The sequence below is a fragment of the Mesoplodon mirus genome (genome assembly GCF_964341445.2).
Source record: "Mesoplodon mirus genome assembly, chromosome: 16".
NCBI classification, from domain to species: Eukaryota; Metazoa; Chordata; class Mammalia; order Artiodactyla; family Ziphiidae; genus Mesoplodon; species Mesoplodon mirus.
The window spans coordinates 72,612,873-72,631,564 of record NC_138992.1 but is presented as its reverse complement, the minus strand read 5'-3'; the positions used below and the strand labels follow the sequence as shown (position 1 = coordinate 72,631,564).

Here is an 18,692-nt window from a genome sequence, read left to right as displayed (position 1 = left end):
GACACGGGTTCGAGCCCTGGTCCAGGAAGATCCCACATGCTGCGGAGCATCTAAGCCCGTGCGCCACAACTACGGGGCCTGCGCTCTAGAGCCCGCGAGCCACAGCTAGCCCACGTGCAGCAATGAAGACCCCATGCAGCCAAAAATAAATAAATAAAGTGCTACTCCCGTGAACACAGGAGCAATAAGAGAGTGAAACAGCCTTATTGTTGATATGGAGAAAGTCTCAGGGGTCTGGACAGAGGATCAAACCAGCCACAACATTCCCTTAAGCTAAAGCCTAATCCAGAACAAGGCCCTAACTCTCTTCAATACTATGAAGGCTGAGAGAGGTAAGGAAGCTGCAGAAGAAAAGTTTGGAGCCAGCAGAGGTTGGTTCATGAGGTTTAAGGGAAGAAGCCATCTTCATAACATCGAAGTGCAGAGTGAAGCAGCAAGTGCTGATGCAGAAGCTGCGGCAAGTTATCCAGAAGATCTAGCTAAGATATTCATGAAGGTGGCTACACTAAACAACAGATTTTCAACGTAGAAGAAACAGTCTTTTATTGGAAGAAGATGCCATCTAGGCCTTTCATAGCTAGAGAGGAGAAGTCAGTGCCTGACTTCAAAGCTTCGAAGGACAGGCTGACCTTCTTCTGTTAGGATGATGAGTTCTTCTTATGGATGAGAAAAGAAAGTGGTATCTTGGGATGGAATCTACTCCTGGCGAAGATACTGTGAAGGTTATTGAAGTGATAACAAAGAATTTAGAATCTATACACTTAGTTGATATAGCAGTGGCAGGATTTGAGAGGACTGACTCCAATTTTCAAAGAAGTTAAAACCATCAGATGACGATTAGCACTTTTTAGCAATAAAGTATTTTTTAATTAAAGTATGTACATTTTTTTAGATATAATGCTATTCCACACTTAATAGACTAAAATATAGTGTAAAAATATAACTTTTATATGCACTGGGAAACCAAAAAATTCACGTGACTTGCTTTATTGGGGAGATCTGGAACCAAACCCACAATATCTCCAAGAGGTGCGTATATAAAACATATTAGGAAAGGAAACCACGTTAGAAATTTAGCTTAAAACAAATTTTCTGTGAAAGAATTTTGTTCATCTTGAGCCACATCTAAATAAGTTTAGTTTTCTTTGTATGAAAAGTAACCTATGTAGGAGATAATTCCATGATAATATTATTAATAAATTTAATTATTAATAAATTTAATAAATAGCAAGATTAAAAATCTTTAATGAATTTTATGAAGTGTGCTGGAGATTTTTGAGTGAATAATTATTTTGCTTTTTCTAAGAAATGAATAATGAACAAAATTGTTGCAGCTTATCAGTAGGTAAATGCTTTAAACATTCGGAATATTTAAACATTTAAAACATACAAATTCACACTTTTATTTCTGAAAGGTGAATCATTTCAACATTATCAAATGTTATAATATGTTCTTAGTATTTGTAGTACAAGGAAAAAGTTAAATATAATTTACATATAAATACATAGAGAAATATCAATAAAAATATTATAGCTGATAACTCCAGCACTTAAAATATTTTAAAAGAAATTATTCTTTTCATAGATGCATATTTAGTAATATCAGGAAAAAACTGCCTTTTATGAAAAAAAATTTCCAATTAATGTGAAATCTAATGATAGACAAGATCATTGAAACCTGACACAGACATTAGAGTTTCCAGCAAAAATAAATTAAAACCTAAAGAGAATATATTAAAACCATCTTTAATGTTCTCAGGACATCGAGATCGTCATTTTAAAAGCCATGAATCCTGGATATAAGGAAAGCTGAAAACATTTTCTTTTTATTAGAAGGCATGACATAATCCTTTAAAATATCTTTTATAATATACATCTACACGCGTAGGGCCCCATATCTGGTCAAAAAGTCATGCAGTTTCACTAAAACGTGAATGTGTATGTTTTGCATAACTGTTGGGTGGTTTTTATAAAAATAAAGCAGTTTCCTTAGGAAAAAAAAAGAAATTTTGCCAATTGGAATATCTTCATTCTGGAAAAAAAAAAAAAAAGACTTTTTCCTCTGAAAATAATGAAGTTCAGTCCGTGGCTATATGAACATTCACTGACTTATTGAAATGAAAACAAATGATTGTGCTTCTAGGAACTAGTTTTTTTTTTCACTTGCAGGGTCTGAAATAGCCTGTGCAAACCATCAACAAGATGTTAAGATTCACAAGCAAGCACCGGTGAACAGAACTGGACCTGCTGCATCCGTTCTACCACCAGTAAACATGTCTGTCCAAAGGGACTGGTAAATGATGATGCTCTGCAGTCTTGTAACAGCATCAGGGGTCCTCTTTTCCAAGCATATGTTCACAGATGTTTGAATTTATATCTAAACTCAATATCATTTAATGGTGGTAAAACGCCCAGGCCTGCACGGGACTGGTCCAAAGGGGGACATTGAACACAGCTCTCCACAAGCTCCAGTTCAAAATAGGAAAGCATCAGAATCAAAAATTGCTTGATTTCCTGGACAGCAAATAATCTTCCAGGACATATAGCTGCTTCTGACCCAAAGGGCATGTAGTAATACTTTAACTTGAGTCCATTACTGTAGAAGGTGGTCTTTGTCTTCCCATTTTCATCAAGATAGCGATCATATTTAAATGTCTGCAATGAAGATACAAAGAAAACAAATGTATAAGCTAGTTTAAAAGGAATTTATCTTTTTCTTAACCTGGAAGTTCCAAAGAGTAATTTTATTTTTTAATCCAATCTATGAGTAATTTAGCAAATACCCCACCTCGAATCAGAAAGTAATAAGAAACGGGAACTTAAGGAGAACTGGTGGGAAAGGGAAACCTTTATACCTCCTATCCCGCCTGGGCAGCTAGTTCCTCTCTCTGTTAGACAGAAGTAGAAAGAAGGATTCAAATCAGGAGCTTAGAAGAGTCAGTATATTAGCCCCTAATTCCCTGGATTTGGGAGCAGGCAATTTTTAAAGAACAAGAAGGCAGCAGCTTTATTATCACAACTGCAGATATACTCTAGTAGAGATTATGTGATGACCAATACCAGGAATAAAAATTAAGATTTCAAGCTGTCATCCCTATTCTCCAAATTAGATCAATATTTGACATTAATAAAAGAGACAGTCCCTGTGGTTTCAATGATCAAATGAATTCTGCAATGGTAAATTTCTTCTTTATTTCAATCTGGGTAGACATCACCTGGACACTGAAATTTTTTTTTTTCTGGATTCAGAACTCTGATGAACAGTCACTTACCAAAGGGTCTGGGTAGATTTCTGGGTCTAAATGCATTAACTGCGGATAAAGAGCTATGATGTCATCTTTGCGGATATTATAGGAACCGTCCTGGAGGTGCAAAGTGAAATCCTCTTTAGCAGTCCGGATGTTGAGGGAAGCACTGGAAAGCCTCAGAGACTCCTTGATGATACTGTCTAAAGATTTTAAAAGGAAGAAAGGAGGAGAGGTAAGGGAGAAGGAAGAACAAAGTATTTTTAAAGGCCATGTAATGTAGAGTCTGAAATACTCCTAGCAGCCTATAACACAAACCTAAAGAGACTGTGGGAAGCTGGCCAGATAAAAATTTCCCAAACTTTTTCTGTGCTGTGATCAATGATTCAGTTGTGTCTGGATGTATTTTTAACCTGACAATCTGAGTTAATAATCTTTTGGTAAAGATATGATCTTCTTGGTCATCAATGGGAACTAGACTTTCATAATTTTATGGAAAAATAATCTTATTTCTACAAGACACTAGACATCTAATACAATTGAAAAAATCAGTAAATCACTTTCATGTGAATTATTCAAAGTTTATCACTTTTGAGATTTAATATAGTAACACTTTTACATAGAAATAGTTTTCCAGATGTTTAATGCAGCTTCACTTCATTGTTTACAAGAACCCATTTTTATCATCACACTATCTGATGTTGTGTGATTATGCCCTGCATTCTGGTAAGGGCATAAAGGGATACAAAGAACACGCTGAGGATAGCTGAAATATATGATGAGAAAGTCTCGCCTGACCTTCCAGTCTCTGTCCTTTTAACTGTCATGCTTTAAGTGCTCCTCACATGACTGTGCATAAAATCATAGCCTGTTAGCAATTTATTTCACAAGTGAGAAAATAAGACCCCCAAAACTGAAACGACATGTCCGTGGTTTCTACGGCAGGGCAGAGTCCCACGTGGAGCCTGGGCTCCTTGCCTTCTCGTCCCTTCCGCTAAGACACACTGCCCCTGAAAGCATACATTGGTTTATTTCCTCTAGAGAAACGTAACAGAAACAAAGAGAAAACTCTTTCTTACTCTAAAAATATGGTACTTTTGTATTTCTGTAAAATCCAGAGAAGCAAACATTTTTTCAATGAAATAACCTTCCACCCCACCACCCAACCCACGCAGCTAATTGTGGTTTCATAATGGTACTTTTTCCCCTTTCTTTTCATGAAGATGAGTAGCCCGTTAACTATAAGACTGCTGGTCAGAGCAGTAACAAAGGAGGCAGAGTGGGCAGCACAGAGAAGAGGCTGAAAGTGCCGAGTCAAGAGGTCCACATTATCGCTGTCATTGGCTCCACCATCCAATCCCAGGCAGTGACTTCACCTCTCAGCGCCCATTTCCTCACTTGTTATATACAAGTACTGAGTTGGCCAAAAACGTTCAGGTTTTTCTGAACAAGTAAGTAAGTATGCAACAAGTAAGTGCATGATGTGTACTGACAATTCCTGTTGGGAGGATGCAGTGAATGACATGTCACAAAGCACACACACCTAGCACGGGCATGTCATCCAGTTGTATCCGGTTCAAATAAATCGGATTGTCTTCAAAGCTGATGTTTTGACCAGCGTTCTCTAGCATTTTATTCACTTCTTCAGTGGCCGCTTTCATTGCCTCCGGGTTCCTATGAAAGGTTAAGAGAAAGGAAAAGATGCACTGAACAGTTTTTTCTCTACCAAAAGGTCTGCAAACAAATAGGTGTTTCCCCTTCTTTTAACCAGGTGGTCAAGATACAGAGAAGGTGGGAAAGGGACATTTCCATTTATTTTTTACTCTATTTTATAGTTGTGTTTTAAGTCCTTGGATGTTAGCAAGAACTGTTGCCTTAAAAGTCTCCCATGGGGGCTTCCCTGGTGGCGCAGTGGTTGAGAATCTGCCTGCCAATGCAGGGGACACAGGTTCGAGCCCTGGTCTGGGAGGATCCCACATGCCGCAGAGCAACTGGGCCTGTGAGCCACAACTACTGAGCCTGCGCGCCTGGAGCCTGTGCTCCACAACAAGAGAGGCCACGATAGTGAGAGGCCCGCACACCGCAATGAAGAGTGGCCCCTGCTTGCCACAACTAGAGAAAGCCCTCGCACAGAAACGAAGACCCAACACAGCCAAAAATAAATAAATAAATAAATAATTTAAAAAAAAAAAAGTCTCCCATGGGCTTCCCTGGTGGTGCAGTGGTTGAGAATCCACCTGCCAATGCAGGGGACACCGTTTCGAGCCCTGGTCCAGGAAGATCCCACATGCCGCAGAGCAACTAAGCCTGCGATCCACAAGTACTGAGTCCTCATGCTGCAACTACTGAAGCCTGCGTGCCTAGAGCCCGTGCTCCACAGCAAGAGAAGCCACTGCAATGAGAAGCCTGTGCACCACAACAAAGAGTAGCCCCCGCTTGCCGCAACTAGAGGAAGCCTGCACGCAGCAATGAAGACCCAATGCAGCCAAAAATAAATAAATAAAATAAATAAATTTATAAAAAATAAAAGGGTCCTGCTACATAGAAGTAAAACTTTGACCAGACTTTTATAAATAAATGTTTCTAATAAGGATTAAATGGTTAAATTAGTCATATGCATGGCAATTGAGAAAGAAAATTGCATCCACGATAACAATTCTAAAGTACTGGCTAAAATGCCAAAGGAAATTTAAATTTACTCTTAACATGCATGTAATTCCATGTAGAACAGCTTTTCCATTTATATAATAATTTATTGTTCTAACACTTGATTTGTGGAATGAATGCTACTTCACTTTAGTGCATTGACGTTTACTGGACCCTCAGTGCCCCGGTAACATAGCCATATAACATGATCACAGCAAACTGAGTCTCAGAAATGCTTGACTGGTAAGTCTTTGCGTGCTTATTGTGAAATGGCTACTCTTACCTATAGGATAGAAAACTGGTGTTGTAACCTCACTGTAAATATGTGAATTTATTCCAGAAAGAGCTTTCTCAAGTAAAAACTTTGGAAGGCATTTAAACTTTGAGAAAGATTAGTAATGGTTTTTTATATCTGAAATTGTTTAAAAATTTTTTATATTAAAGACATAAAATTATCAGCCTTCAATGGAACTTTGGCATTCCCAATCCTATGGAATAATAATTTTGTGTCTATGTGACACTCAACATCCAAATGAACTGGAATAATTCAATAAACCATGTGAATGTCAAATTCCCAAAAGGCTATCACTCTGGGAAGACATCACATTGTGCAAAATATGTTACAGACAGGGTTTTCTTTTAATATACAGTTTTAAAAGGCAAACTAGCTAAATCCCATCAATAATAATATGATTCTTATTCATAGCTATCAGAGTTGGTCGAATAGGATGACAGCAATCACTAACAGTGAAAAAACAGTTAATGCACAGATGAATAAAATACAGGCACTGTTCTTTTCACTGACAATACGTCAGCAATCACATAGGATATTTTTATGATTATAAAGACCAAATTCATGGCCTTTAGGAGGTGTCAGCTTGGAGTTAAGAGCAAGGGCTCTGGTGCCGACAGCCTACATTGACCCTGTACCAGCACGTCCCTTTCCCTGGGAAGGGCTCTGCTTCTACAAGATGTGTTTACCAGTCACAGCTGTTTTTGGAGCGTTGGATGAGCTGATACACGTTAACCTTTTACAAGGGTGAATACCACATTCTTGATTGACAGCATGAGAAGGTACCACTATTTTTTTTTTTTTAGTTAAAATGGTTGAATTTCTGCTTTCACCTAAAATGAAGAAATGGATAATTTGCTAATTACCTAATCACTTGAAATAAGCTCCAGAAAGTCGCTGGAATGGTGTTTGCTTGCGAGGCCCAGAGGACGGCGAGGAACGACTTGGCTTTCTCCGCGTCGTCCAAGGCGGAGAGCGCGTCATTCAGAAACCTGACCAGTTCCGAGATGTGGTCTCTCTTTCTGAGTTTCTGGAGCCGCAAGCCCTCCGCCAGTTTCTCCCGGGCGTAGTGGCCCGTCTTGAACACGTGAATGGGGAAGCCTGCTACCAGGGCTGGAAAGATTTTGTCAAATTGCTTGAAGTGGTCCAGGTGATTTAGAATGAGTGCTTTTTGTGCATCTTGCCCTGTGAGATCTTTGCCAAAGAGCGTGAAATACCCTGCTTCGAACATCACTCGATAGCAAAAGGCATACATCCCCTCTGACATCCAGGCGGGCGTCTTGGGCTTGGGAACCACCTGGGGTCTCAGGACAAGTTGGAGGTTTTCCATCATGGCTTCTGTGAGGGAATTCAAGGCATCGCCCTGCAGAGTCTTGATGAGAGTTTTACTTATGTTGTCGGTGGTATTTCTATCACTGGGATCAATACTTCTGTGTCCAAATGCCTGACCGTAAATGAAATGTGTGAAAAAAGAAATTAAACCTGACCTAGGACCAGTAAATGTCTGAAACACAAATTAGATGCTTTCATGATTCTCTACTTGTTAAAACAAAAAAAAAGGGAAACCGGCCTTCCCACATGCAATTTCATAGCATTTTACAAACGGCCAAATCACGCCCTTCCTTCAAGGCCAAGTTTGAGTCCCAGATTATCAGTGACACTTCCCTCACAACCACTCTGGTCTTCTATTTCTTATTTTTCTTATGCTTCTGCATTTATTTGCACATTAATTTGGTGCTAATCAAGAATGTTTTTAATCATTAGTTCTCTTTTATATTCTTTGTAGATGTATCTTAACCAGACTTTAAGCTACTTAGTAGCAGAGACCAGTTCTAATATTTCTTTGCAGAGACTCACTTAATATTGATTAATTTTTTCCTATAAAAGAACCTCTTAGATCTCATCTAAGTGATGCCAAAATATCTAGTCAATTCCTTAACAAAATTAAACAATTGTGTGGCATGAGTATGGTAAAACAATTGTTGAACGTTAAGTTTCCAACTTACACTCTGGGTCTTGTGTAGAAATTGTTGACATGAGTGAGTTTATACCTGTCTTATTCATACCATGCCATCTGGTTCAGTAAAACATTTAATTTTTATTTTACCCTCATAAGCTGATTAAGAAATGACTATACCAATTTTGACTTTTTAAATGATTAATACCAAGAGATTATGTCTAATTTGGTTTATTGTGTTTCTAAGAATCTCCATGTAAGGGTAACTCTCTTCAGCATCTCCAGCTTTACATCTGAGTATGTCAAAATGATTAAATAGATTGACATAGAAAAAGGTAGAAAATAAAAAAGCTTAATGCTATATAAATGCAAACCTGGTTACCTTTGCAGAAGCAGTGAAGTGAAATTTTTTCCAATCAAAGTATTTTCCATGATACAGCACTTTATGGTATGACAAGGGATTGGTGATGAAGTGGACATAGTTTCCCATTAGTTTGCAGGTGAAAACATGACCATGTTTCCTTTGATTTGCTCTGAGGAACTCGAGAGGATTAGCACCAAACTGCAGAGCACAACCCAGATATGGAATCAACCCATTCTCCAGAGGCGGTTCACCCATTTTCCTGTAAGACACAAAGAGATGGTAAATATGGAAAATTGCACATTGTTCTTTATTTATATTTACTTACATTAAATTTTTTACCCCTGACTTCAAACCTCAAAACTCTATAGTTTATTGATACCTTTTTGGTGGGTGGGGCCCTGCTCCTTTACTAAAATAATGAGTTATATTAACCTAGTAACATGATACGTTGGTGAAAATGAGAGCTAAATCCATCCATCCATGCATTCGGCAAACACTGAATGTCTAATATGTGATCCTCATTCTTCGCATAAGGATAAAAGGATCAACCAGGCCAACAAGATTTTCCCTATCAGTGTAGAGATGAAACTACATTCTAGTGTTTATATTTTTTCTAAGCATCGTTTGCCTAAGTATCTCAAAATGTTTCATCTGATTGTTTTCCTAAAGATATAGAATCCTGAATGACAAAAAGGATTGCAGAATTGAAGTTTTCAATATCTTCATAGTTTAAATATATTATTATTCTGTAATGATAGTTGCAGAGGGGAATCTTTGAGAAATTAGCACATTATAAAGTGAAATTGAGTAAGGTAAGTATTGACATAGTTATTGGTTATAATTCAATACTCTTTGATGCTCTTTTCAATGTTTTTATTTAAGAATATAAACATTTATTTTCCAACATAAACCACTATCCCTCTTGGTAGAATAACATAGCATAAAATAATTCTTTTTATTTTCATAGTTTTCAGATAAGTGGTTTAATTAAAACTAGAAACTAACAGTCCTGATAGTTAATATTAAAATACCATAAAGGGCAAAACAAAACAAAAAAACCTGTAAAAGGTAGACAACACAGCAATCTACATAGCTGAAGATATGCTGTGGGTAATTCTGTCCTTGGGGGATTGACAAAGCAGAGAATATTTACATACCTCCCCCCCAATACTCTTTGAGGCAATCAGAAGTTAAATAAACCATGGCTATATATCTGATTCTATTTGTATTTCTTGAACCAATTATAAATGATATATACAAATAAAAGTGATGTCTCATACATTTAACAGTTTCCCAGTTCGCCATGGTTGATTATCATTAATAAGAAAATAGTAATAGAATGATGAATTCAGGCTCTATACTCTTTCCCAGCTTAGACTGAGTGTATACAAGAACTAGCTGAAAAAAGAACATTTAGTCAGAGCATCTATTTAATCCACATGATAGGAATTGCAGATCCACTTACCACTTATATCCTTACTAATACAGACTTTCTCTTTATATGCACACATAAACACACACACAAAGATCTCATAAAATTTCTGTCAGTGATGTTTAACAAGTTTGTCCATTTTTACATTACCACTAGTATATGTCAATACTAAAAAGGAAACTTAGCCATTATATCTTTTGTGAGATATAATAAAAAAGATACTTTCAAAATTTTAAATTAAAATTTTTTACTTTAAAAAAAATTAAGGAAGAAAATGCTAGCGTATGTAAGTACAGAAAACCAACTTTATGGTATAACAATGAAGGTAAAAGAACATTAAATGAATGAACAAAAATGCAATTTAAAAGTAAAGCTTTCCTTACCTTCTCCTCATTCCAAGGACAAGCCACAAACAACAGCACACTGCTACAACAATCCCCCAGATCAAAGAGATGCTCGTCATTTTGCAAATCTAACGCAAAACTTCTGAGGAGGAGAGTCTGTGATGAGAAAGGTAAGGGTGTCACAACACAGACTCCAGCTAGACTTTTATATATGGTAAGATGCTTCACTTGAGTGATCAAAGCAAACAATTAACCATCCTATTAGGAAAAAAATAAATAACTGGCCTTGAACTAAGTCCACGGGTATCAGAAGAGGTTCCAAAACAATCAGAAACCTGCAATACTTGATAAGTTGAAGGTCTCTCAAACATATGTTGACTTAACATTCAGACCTGGGAATGACAGCTAATATTACAAATTTAGTATGCTTATAAAAAGAACAAGTAAACCTGTTCAGGATGAACATACCAAATAAAGAGGTAAAATATAATAATTTAAAGAAAAATAAGCATACGTTATCATTAAGCTAATGATTTGATCTTGTTACATAAGAAGAAATCAATTTAAATGATTCATGAGAAATACAGCAGTCAGGTTCAAAGGAAAGAGAACTGGGTGAAATGTTTCTGCTGCTTCATGTTTCAGGGCTTTTGCAAAATCATAGGTATTTTACTATACATAGTAACATGTTACTTACCTAACATCCTCAAGAAAGTATCCCACGTAAATGCATCTTCCAATTAAGCATAGTTTATTTTAAAACACCAAAATTTTATTAACCATTTTATTCTAATTGAAAATATGTTTACTAATTTTTCTAATTGTTAAAGGAATGCAACTTCATTTCAAATAATTTAAGACTAACTGAAACATATCTTGGTAGAAAGTCAATTCATAATTTACCTCCTCAACGACTGCCCACTCAGAGGTAACAACTGTTAACTTTTTGGTATGTATCCTTCCAAACTTTATTTCTATACACACTTACATAGTAATTGAGCACCTATTCTGTGCCAAGAACTCTTCAAAGGTATTCTGGCTACAGGTTTCAATAAGATGGACTTATTCCCTGCTCTAATGAAGACACTGTTTCAGTAGGGAGACAGAAAATAAAATTTAAGACTTATGAATAAAATGAAACTAGGTGCAGAGAGCTATCAGGGGATAAAAGCAACTGTAGGTGTGCTGATGTGCTCCTCTGAGATCTGAATGACAAGAGGGGATCGGCCAGCTCAAAACCAGAAGGAAGAGAGATTACCAAATGCAAAAGTCCTGAGTTAAGGATGAACTTGTTCTATCTAAGAACCAGAAGGGAGGTAGGATTGGTCAGAGCAGAGTAAATGAGGGGAAACTTGGTTAAGATATAAGACCAGAAGACAGGCAAGAGCTAGGTCACATATAGGGACACCTGAGAGTAGGGAGAGAGATTCTGGAGGGCAGCAGGTCAAAACACTATCTTCAGCTACACAGATTGCTGTGTTGTCAGGTTCACAATTGAACTTGAGCCAGAAGCTGGGGAGGAAAGTCAGGGGTGGAAATAGGTATCTCAAGTCATCACCACTTGGATGGCCTTTAGAGCCCAAAGACCTTATGAGATCACCGAGGGAGAAAATAAAGCCCAAGAAAAGAATAGAATTTAACACCAGACCCCAGAGCAGCCCATTTCTTGTGGTTAGAGAGCAGGTGAAGAGGAGACGGGTAAGGAAGGACCTGGAAGAAAACCGAGAGAATACAGTGTCTCAGGAAGCAAGAGGAGGATGTACTTGAAGGAAGATGAGACCTTTTCTGCATCACGTGCTGCTTTGAGGTCAAGGAAGATGACAAGGAAAAGACCTCTGGATTTGACAACATGGAGATAGTTGGTGAGTCACACATAAACACGTGCAAAGATGGGGTTCTATTAAAGACTTTTTTATAGCACTAAAAAAATGACTATCTATCATATTGTGGATGTTTTCCGTGACAATACATATATATGTATTATATGTGTATCTGTATAGATCTCTTCATTTTTTCCTGTGTGTATAGTCTTCCATTGACTAAATGTACTATAATTTAGTTAACCGATTCCCTACTGGTGAGCATTTGGTTTGTTTCTGGTTTTTGGCTACAGAATCCATAGGTTCATTTCATCCTTTTTTGTCTCCTTAAACAGAGACCACAAATATTATTTCATGGGTGATTTGTAATCATAATTATGAATATCAATCATTGTGTGTCAGTAGGTAGACTTCTCAATCCATTTAGATTTTTTTAGGGCATTGTGCCCACTAAATATACTTAGGCTGATGTGCTTTTTTGAATCACTATGTCTGAGTTCTATATGACTCATTAAAAGCAGAACCTTTAGGTGGCCTGTCACAGCAGGATACCACAGTCAGAGAAAACACCAATCTAAGAGCCAGACAGTTTAACCCTTTGGAGTCATCTCTCAAGCAAACAAATGGAAACAAACAAACCAGTGAAAAAAAAGGGTACATGGGACCTCTAGGAATTACCTGCAACTTCCCGTGCATCTATAATTTTGTCAAAATTAAAAGATTTTCAAAATGGTAAAGGAGAAGTACATTCACAACTCCAAGAAAATGTCCTTAAGCCTTGTCTTCCCCACCCCCTCTCAGAACACCACAAACGCCTTTCGAATATAGCCTGGATTCCCCGTACCCTCATGTATTCTTTCTACTCCTTCCCTCACTATCCCTCTTCCAGACAACAAAAGCCCAGGATGCACACACACCCAGTTTTCTTTAGTGGGATGAGGAAAAGCAGAGGCATGAATATCCATATTCATATTTTTCTTGTTTACACACGGTTTATGTCTTCCTTCTAGGGATGTCACTTCTCGTTACTATCCCATGTCCACACATGGCTTCTATCACACCCCTAACATACAGCCTCTAATCTGATGGGTGGGGATTCAGATGTTGGTTACAGTTGTCACAACTATTAATAGCCTGCAAGGAAGTACCTGCAAGGTTTCCTGATGAGTCAAGTGCATCGAGTTTCGCGCTTGGATTCTATGACATCTCAATGTGTTTAGCATAGTGATTGGTGAAATGTAAGGAAATAAACAAACGTCAGCTGAGTTGGAAAGTCATTTGCTTGCTTTTTTACTCTCTGCTATGTTTCAAACTGTGACATTTTATTACACACACACACACATGCTGAGCACCTACTATGTGTATCAAGCTCTGCGTCAACACTGGGAACACAGTAGGAAACAAGAAAGCTGTGAGCTCTGACCTGTGGGGTTTCCACAGCATCAGGGGAAAAAGTATGCGCCCTGATACAGAAGGAGTATGTTTTAATTGCCAGAAGGCCTGGCATGAACCGAGTTTATTTAAACACTCTAATCCCTCCGTAGTCTGTCAGTTTCCTCTGTATTTGTAGAGTAGTGAAGGGTCCACACTGATGTACCAAGAAAGAAGTTCTGGGCCTCAGAGAATATAGGGCCCGAGTCCAACTCACCATCCCCATGAACAAATACATACAAAACATGGGAACTCAAACTAGAGGAACAGAAAGTAGAAACAACTGCTCAAGCTATCTGCTTAAGTAACCTGATGGCACACAGGTGGTTTCTATTCAGAACTGCAGTAAACATAGTTTGTGTGTGATTGCTCTAAATAAAATTAGCTGTGAATATGGTCAAACAATTGAGTCAACCAGTTGTTTTCCTGAATTCACAAGTGAAACCAACTTAACGGTGGAACGTAGATCACCTCAATTAATGCAAAGCTTTGTGCTTTCCAGGAGCATCACGGGGCTCCCGTGGACCAGGGCTCCTCCCCTGGATCCCGTGGATCAGGGCAGGTCAGTGGGAGAACAAAGTGGAAAGGGCTGGTGGGGAGGCCTTGTTATGATTAATTTGAAGCTTTCATAATAAGCTCATAGGAACTGTGTCTATTCACATGCCTTCAACTATTTTTTATGAAAAAAACAGTTTTTTATGGCATATACAGAATATCTTATTCTCAAATATTGTTTTGAATCTTAAACACATGGTGTCAAGGTTGTAAATGCCTAGCGTATCTAAATGTGTCCATTGAACAAATACAATTTCACAGGACTAGAGAATAAGGTGTTGATAAGTTCTATTTCAGAGAATCATAATTGTTAAATTAGTTTTGAGGTTTTCCCTTTTTAAAGCTTCTGACATATTTCCTACCTGAATGAAATAACCAACTCAGTTAGGCAGGGAAGGTATTTTAGCTCTTTTAGAGATGAGTAAATAGAGGCATGAAGGTTTAGTGGCTAATGTCACATAGCTTGACGTGGTTCAGATGATCAAGGGAGTGGCAGCTGGGGTTAAACCAGGGTTTGCGTCTTGGCCCTGCCACTAAGTATCCGCCTTAGCACAAGAGGCTGTCCTCCCCAAGTCTCTGCTTTGTTACCTGTAAAATGGGGATGATCACAGTGCATGACTCATAATAAAGATGTTGAGATGCAAGAAGGCCATGGTGTAAAATGTTTCCCCGAGGGCTTGGCACAATCTATGTTCAGAAATGTTCTTTGTCATTCGTAAGTGGCAAATCCAGGACACAACCCCGTATCTGAAGCTCAGGGTTCCTCCGTTACAGCTCAGAACCCCACAGGAAGGTCAGTGGAGCCAACGGGCACCTGACTACAGGTTTAGGAGAGAGTAAGCACACCATCTATACGTTCAAACATAAAGCTGATCCGTCAAACATGTTCTGAACACCAAGCACGTGAAAGGCACTGTTAGGGAATGAGGGGGAGATGGATAGATCACTCAGCAAATAGTTCATTCATTTATTCATTCCTTCATTCCTGTTACCTTAGCACCCACTTGATGTAAAGCACTTTTTAGGTGCTGGAGATACAGAGGTAGATAACTAGGCTGATTCAAGGGGACACAGCCAATCAATAGAACACATCCACTATTTAATTTCTGATAAAGCAAGCATCGTTTATATTATCAGAAAGGTCAGGCAAGGCATCAGTGTTTGTGCCAGGATCTTCACATGCTTGCTCATGGAACCCACATGGTGGCACTAGGAGATGCACACACACAGTTGCCTCCACGTACGGGTGGCTTCATGCTGTGAAGTTGTGGCTCCAAGCCTCTGCCATGCCATACCACCTGTCCCCAAGGTAAAGCAGGCCTGGGGGCTAGACTCAAAGGCTAACGGTGGCTTTGCTGTTAAGGCTCACCTTAATCTGAGCCTCCTGGAGCTTATCCAGGAAGCTCAACTGGACAGAGAACAGGTGTGAGGACGGTGGTCCTTGGACTCACTGGGCCCAGCCAAGCTCCCCAGGAGGGTGAGAGACCTCAGGGAGAGAGAGAATGAAGCAGCCAGTCAGGGGGATCCACTGAGCCTTTTCCCACTTTTTACTGGTTATAAATAGTGCTGCTACCAGAACTCACGCTCAAGTTTTCGTGTGCACATACGTTTCACGTGTCCTGAGTGTTAGAGCTAAGAGTGGGTTTGCTGGGTCATATGGTGACTCTAATGAAAGCGAGGGTAGTGTCAGTGGGATCCACTAAACGGTAACTTGCTTAAGAAATAATGAACTGTAACGCGCCTTCCCTCATCAAGCTTGATTTAATTGTCTTCCAAGGGTCACGTAGCCTAAACAAGTTGCTTGCCCGAGTTGTTGTTCAAGAACTCGGACTCAGCTGTGTCCACTCTGAGCTTGAGCCAGCTAAGACTGGTCGAGACCCCTGACCCTCCAGCTGCACGTGCTCAAATGTCTGATCAGTGCCCTTTGACCTCAGAGAGCCCAGCACTCCCCTCCCAGAAGAGGCATCCCGTGGAGAAGCACGTAGCTTAGTTGCACCTGCTCAGAACGAGGGTTAACTCCCCTTTTCCTTATCGCCAATCACCTTGCCCCACGCCTCCACGCTCACTCCCCACGCCTCAGCTCATTCCATAAATAGCCCAAGCGTTGGAGGGTGGAGGTTTGCTTGCTTGGGTGTCTCGTGAAGAAGCCGTTTCTATGCTGCAAAGCTCAGCGTCTGGGCGTTTGGCTTGCTGTGCTATGGGCGAATGAGCCTGGTTCCGTGACGCTATGTTTTAATTTTTTCGGGCAGACTGTTTCCCGCAGTGGCTGCACCATTTTACATTCCCACCAGCAAGGTAAGAGGGTTCCAGTTTCTCCATGTCTTTGTTAACAGTTCTTTTTTTTTTTTTTGCGGTCCGCGGGCCTCTCACCGCTGCGGCTTCTCCCGTTGCGGAGCACAGGCTCCGGACTCGCAGGCTCAGCGGCCATGGCTCACGGGCCCAGCTGCTCTGCGGCAGGTGGGATCTTCCCGGACCGGGGCACGCACCCGCGTCCCCCGCATCGGCAGGCGGACCCTCAACCACTGTGCCACCAGGGAAGCCCCAACAGTTACTTTTGTCTTTATGTTTTTAATGACGGCTATCCTGTTTGGTGTGAAATAACATCTCACTGTGGGTTTGATTTGTATTTCCCTAATGACCAAAAATGTTAAGCAGCTTTTTATGTGGTTGTTGGTCCTTTGTAAAGCTTTGGAGGATGTCTATTTGAATCCTTTGCTCATCCTTTAACTCAGTATTCGTCTTTTTGTTCAGCTGTAAGAGTTCTTTCCATGTTTTGGATGCTATACCCTTATCAGATATGATTTTCAAGTATTTCCTCCTGTTCTGCGGGTTGTCGTTTTCACTCTCTTGTTCATATCTTTGGATGCACAGAGATTTTCAATTTTGTTGAAGTCCAATTTACTTTTTTTTTTTTTTTTTTTTTTTTTTTTTGTGGTACGCGGGCCTCTCACTGTCGTGGCCTCTCCCGTTGCAGAGCACAGGCTCCGGACGCGCAGGCTCAGCGGTCATGGCTCACGGGGCCCAGGTGCTCCGCAGCATGTGGGATCTTCCCAGACCGGGGCGCAAACCCGTGTCCCCTGCATCGGCAGGCGGACTCTCAAGCACTGCGCCACCAGGGAAGCCCCTACCTGTCTTTTTATTGTTTACTTTGAGTGTCTAAGGAGCATTGCCAAATCCAAGGTCATGAACACGTAACATTTATGTTTTCTCCTAAAGAGTTTTATAGTTTTAGTGCTTATACTTAGGTATTTGGTCCATTTTGTGTTTAACTTTTGTATATGGTATGAGGTTGGGGGTCCAGCTTCACTGTTCTGTATGTGGATATTCAGTTGTCCAGTGCTGTTAGTGGAAATGAGTGTTCCACTGAAGTCTCTTGGCACCTTTTTGAAGAACCAGTTGACCTACAGGTAAGGGTTTAGTTCTGGCCTCTTTTCTTCCCGTTGATCTGTAGGTCTGTCCCCGTGCCAGCACCCCAGTCTTTTACTGTAGGCTTGTAGTCAGTTTGGAAATGAGGAAATGTGTGTCCTCCCGCTTTGTTCTTTTTGAAGATGTCTTGGATATTCTGTATCTCTTACATTTGCATATGAATTTTAGAACTAAACTGTAAATTTCTGCCAGAGAAACAAACTGGGATTTTGATAGGGATTGCATTCACTCTGATCAATTTGGAGAGTATTATCACCTTACCAATATTGTTTTCTGACCCATTAAAATGGGATGTCTTTCCCTTTATTTTGGTCGTCTTTAAATTTCTTTCAATGATGTTTTGTAGTTTTCAGCTTACTAAATCTTGCACTCTTTTTGTTAAATTTATTCCTAAATTATTCTTATGCTATTGACAAGGAAAGGGCTGGGGGGAGGCCTTGTTATGATTAATTTGAAGCTTTCATAATAAGCTCTTAGGAACTGTGTCTATTCACATGTCTTCAACTATTTTTATGAAAACAGTTTTTTATGGCATATACAGAATATCTTATTCTCAAATATTGTTTTGAATCTTAAACACATGGTGTCAAGGTTGTAAATGCCTAACGTATCTAAATGTGTCCATTGAACAAATACAATTTCACGGGACTAGAGAATAAGAAGGTGTTGATAAGTTCTATTTCAGAGAATCATAATTACTACATTAGTTTTGAGGTTTTCCCTCTTTAAAGCTTCTGACATACATTTCCTACCTGAATGAAATAACCAACTCAGTTAGGCAGGGAAGGTATTTTAGCTCTTTTAGAGATGAGTAAATAGAGGCATGACGGTTTAGTGGCTAATGTCACATAGCTTGGCGTGGTTCAGATGATCAAGGGAGTGGCAGCTGGGGTTAAACCAGGGTTTGCGTCTTGGCCCTGCCACTAAGTATCCGCCTTAGCACAAGAGGCTGTCCTCCCCAAGTCTCTGCTTTGTTACCTGTAAAATGGGGATGATCACAGTGCATGACTCATAATAAAGATGTTGAGATGCAAGAAGGCCATGGTGTAAAATGTTTCCCCGAGGGCTTGGCACAATCTATGTTCAGAAATGTTCTTTGTCATTCGTAAGTGGCAAATCCAGGACACAACCCCGTATCTGAAGCTCAGGGTTCCTCCGTTACAGCTCAGAACCCCACAGG

The 18,692-nt window shown here is 39.6% G+C and overlaps 1 protein-coding gene across 1 annotated transcript; it reads right to left on the bottom strand.

Annotated features, from left to right (window-relative positions):
• Positions 1-1,472: 1,472 nt before the first annotated feature.
• Positions 1,473-10,440, bottom strand: CYP7A1 (cytochrome P450 family 7 subfamily A member 1). The gene is made up of 6 exons (XM_082601180.1): positions 10,320-10,440; positions 8,523-8,763; positions 7,050-7,627; positions 4,789-4,919; positions 3,273-3,448; positions 1,473-2,655 (listed from the first exon to the last, which is right to left on the bottom strand). The coding sequence occupies exons 1-6, from the start codon at positions 10,397-10,399 to the stop codon at positions 2,356-2,358; spliced, it is 1,506 nt and encodes a 501-aa protein (XP_082457306.1). The 5' UTR covers positions 10,400-10,440; the 3' UTR covers positions 1,473-2,355.
• Positions 10,441-18,692: the final 8,252 nt, after the last annotated feature.

What these genes read in the sequence shown, in the direction of transcription:
- CYP7A1 (XM_082601180.1), bottom strand. Translation starts at nt 10,399, where the DNA reads ATGACGAGCATCTCTTTGATCTGGGGGATTGTTGTAGCAGTGTGCTGT. An exon ending in GTCCTTGGAATGAGGAGAAG is followed by an intron (nt 8,764 to 10,319) that starts GTAAGGAAAGCT and finishes TGTGTCTTACAG; the next exon opens with GAAAATGGGTGAACCGCCTC. An exon ending in GGATGACATGCCCGTGCTAG is followed by an intron (nt 3,449 to 4,788) that starts GTGTGTGTGCTT and finishes TAAAATCTTTAG; the next exon opens with ACAGTATCATCAAGGAGTCT.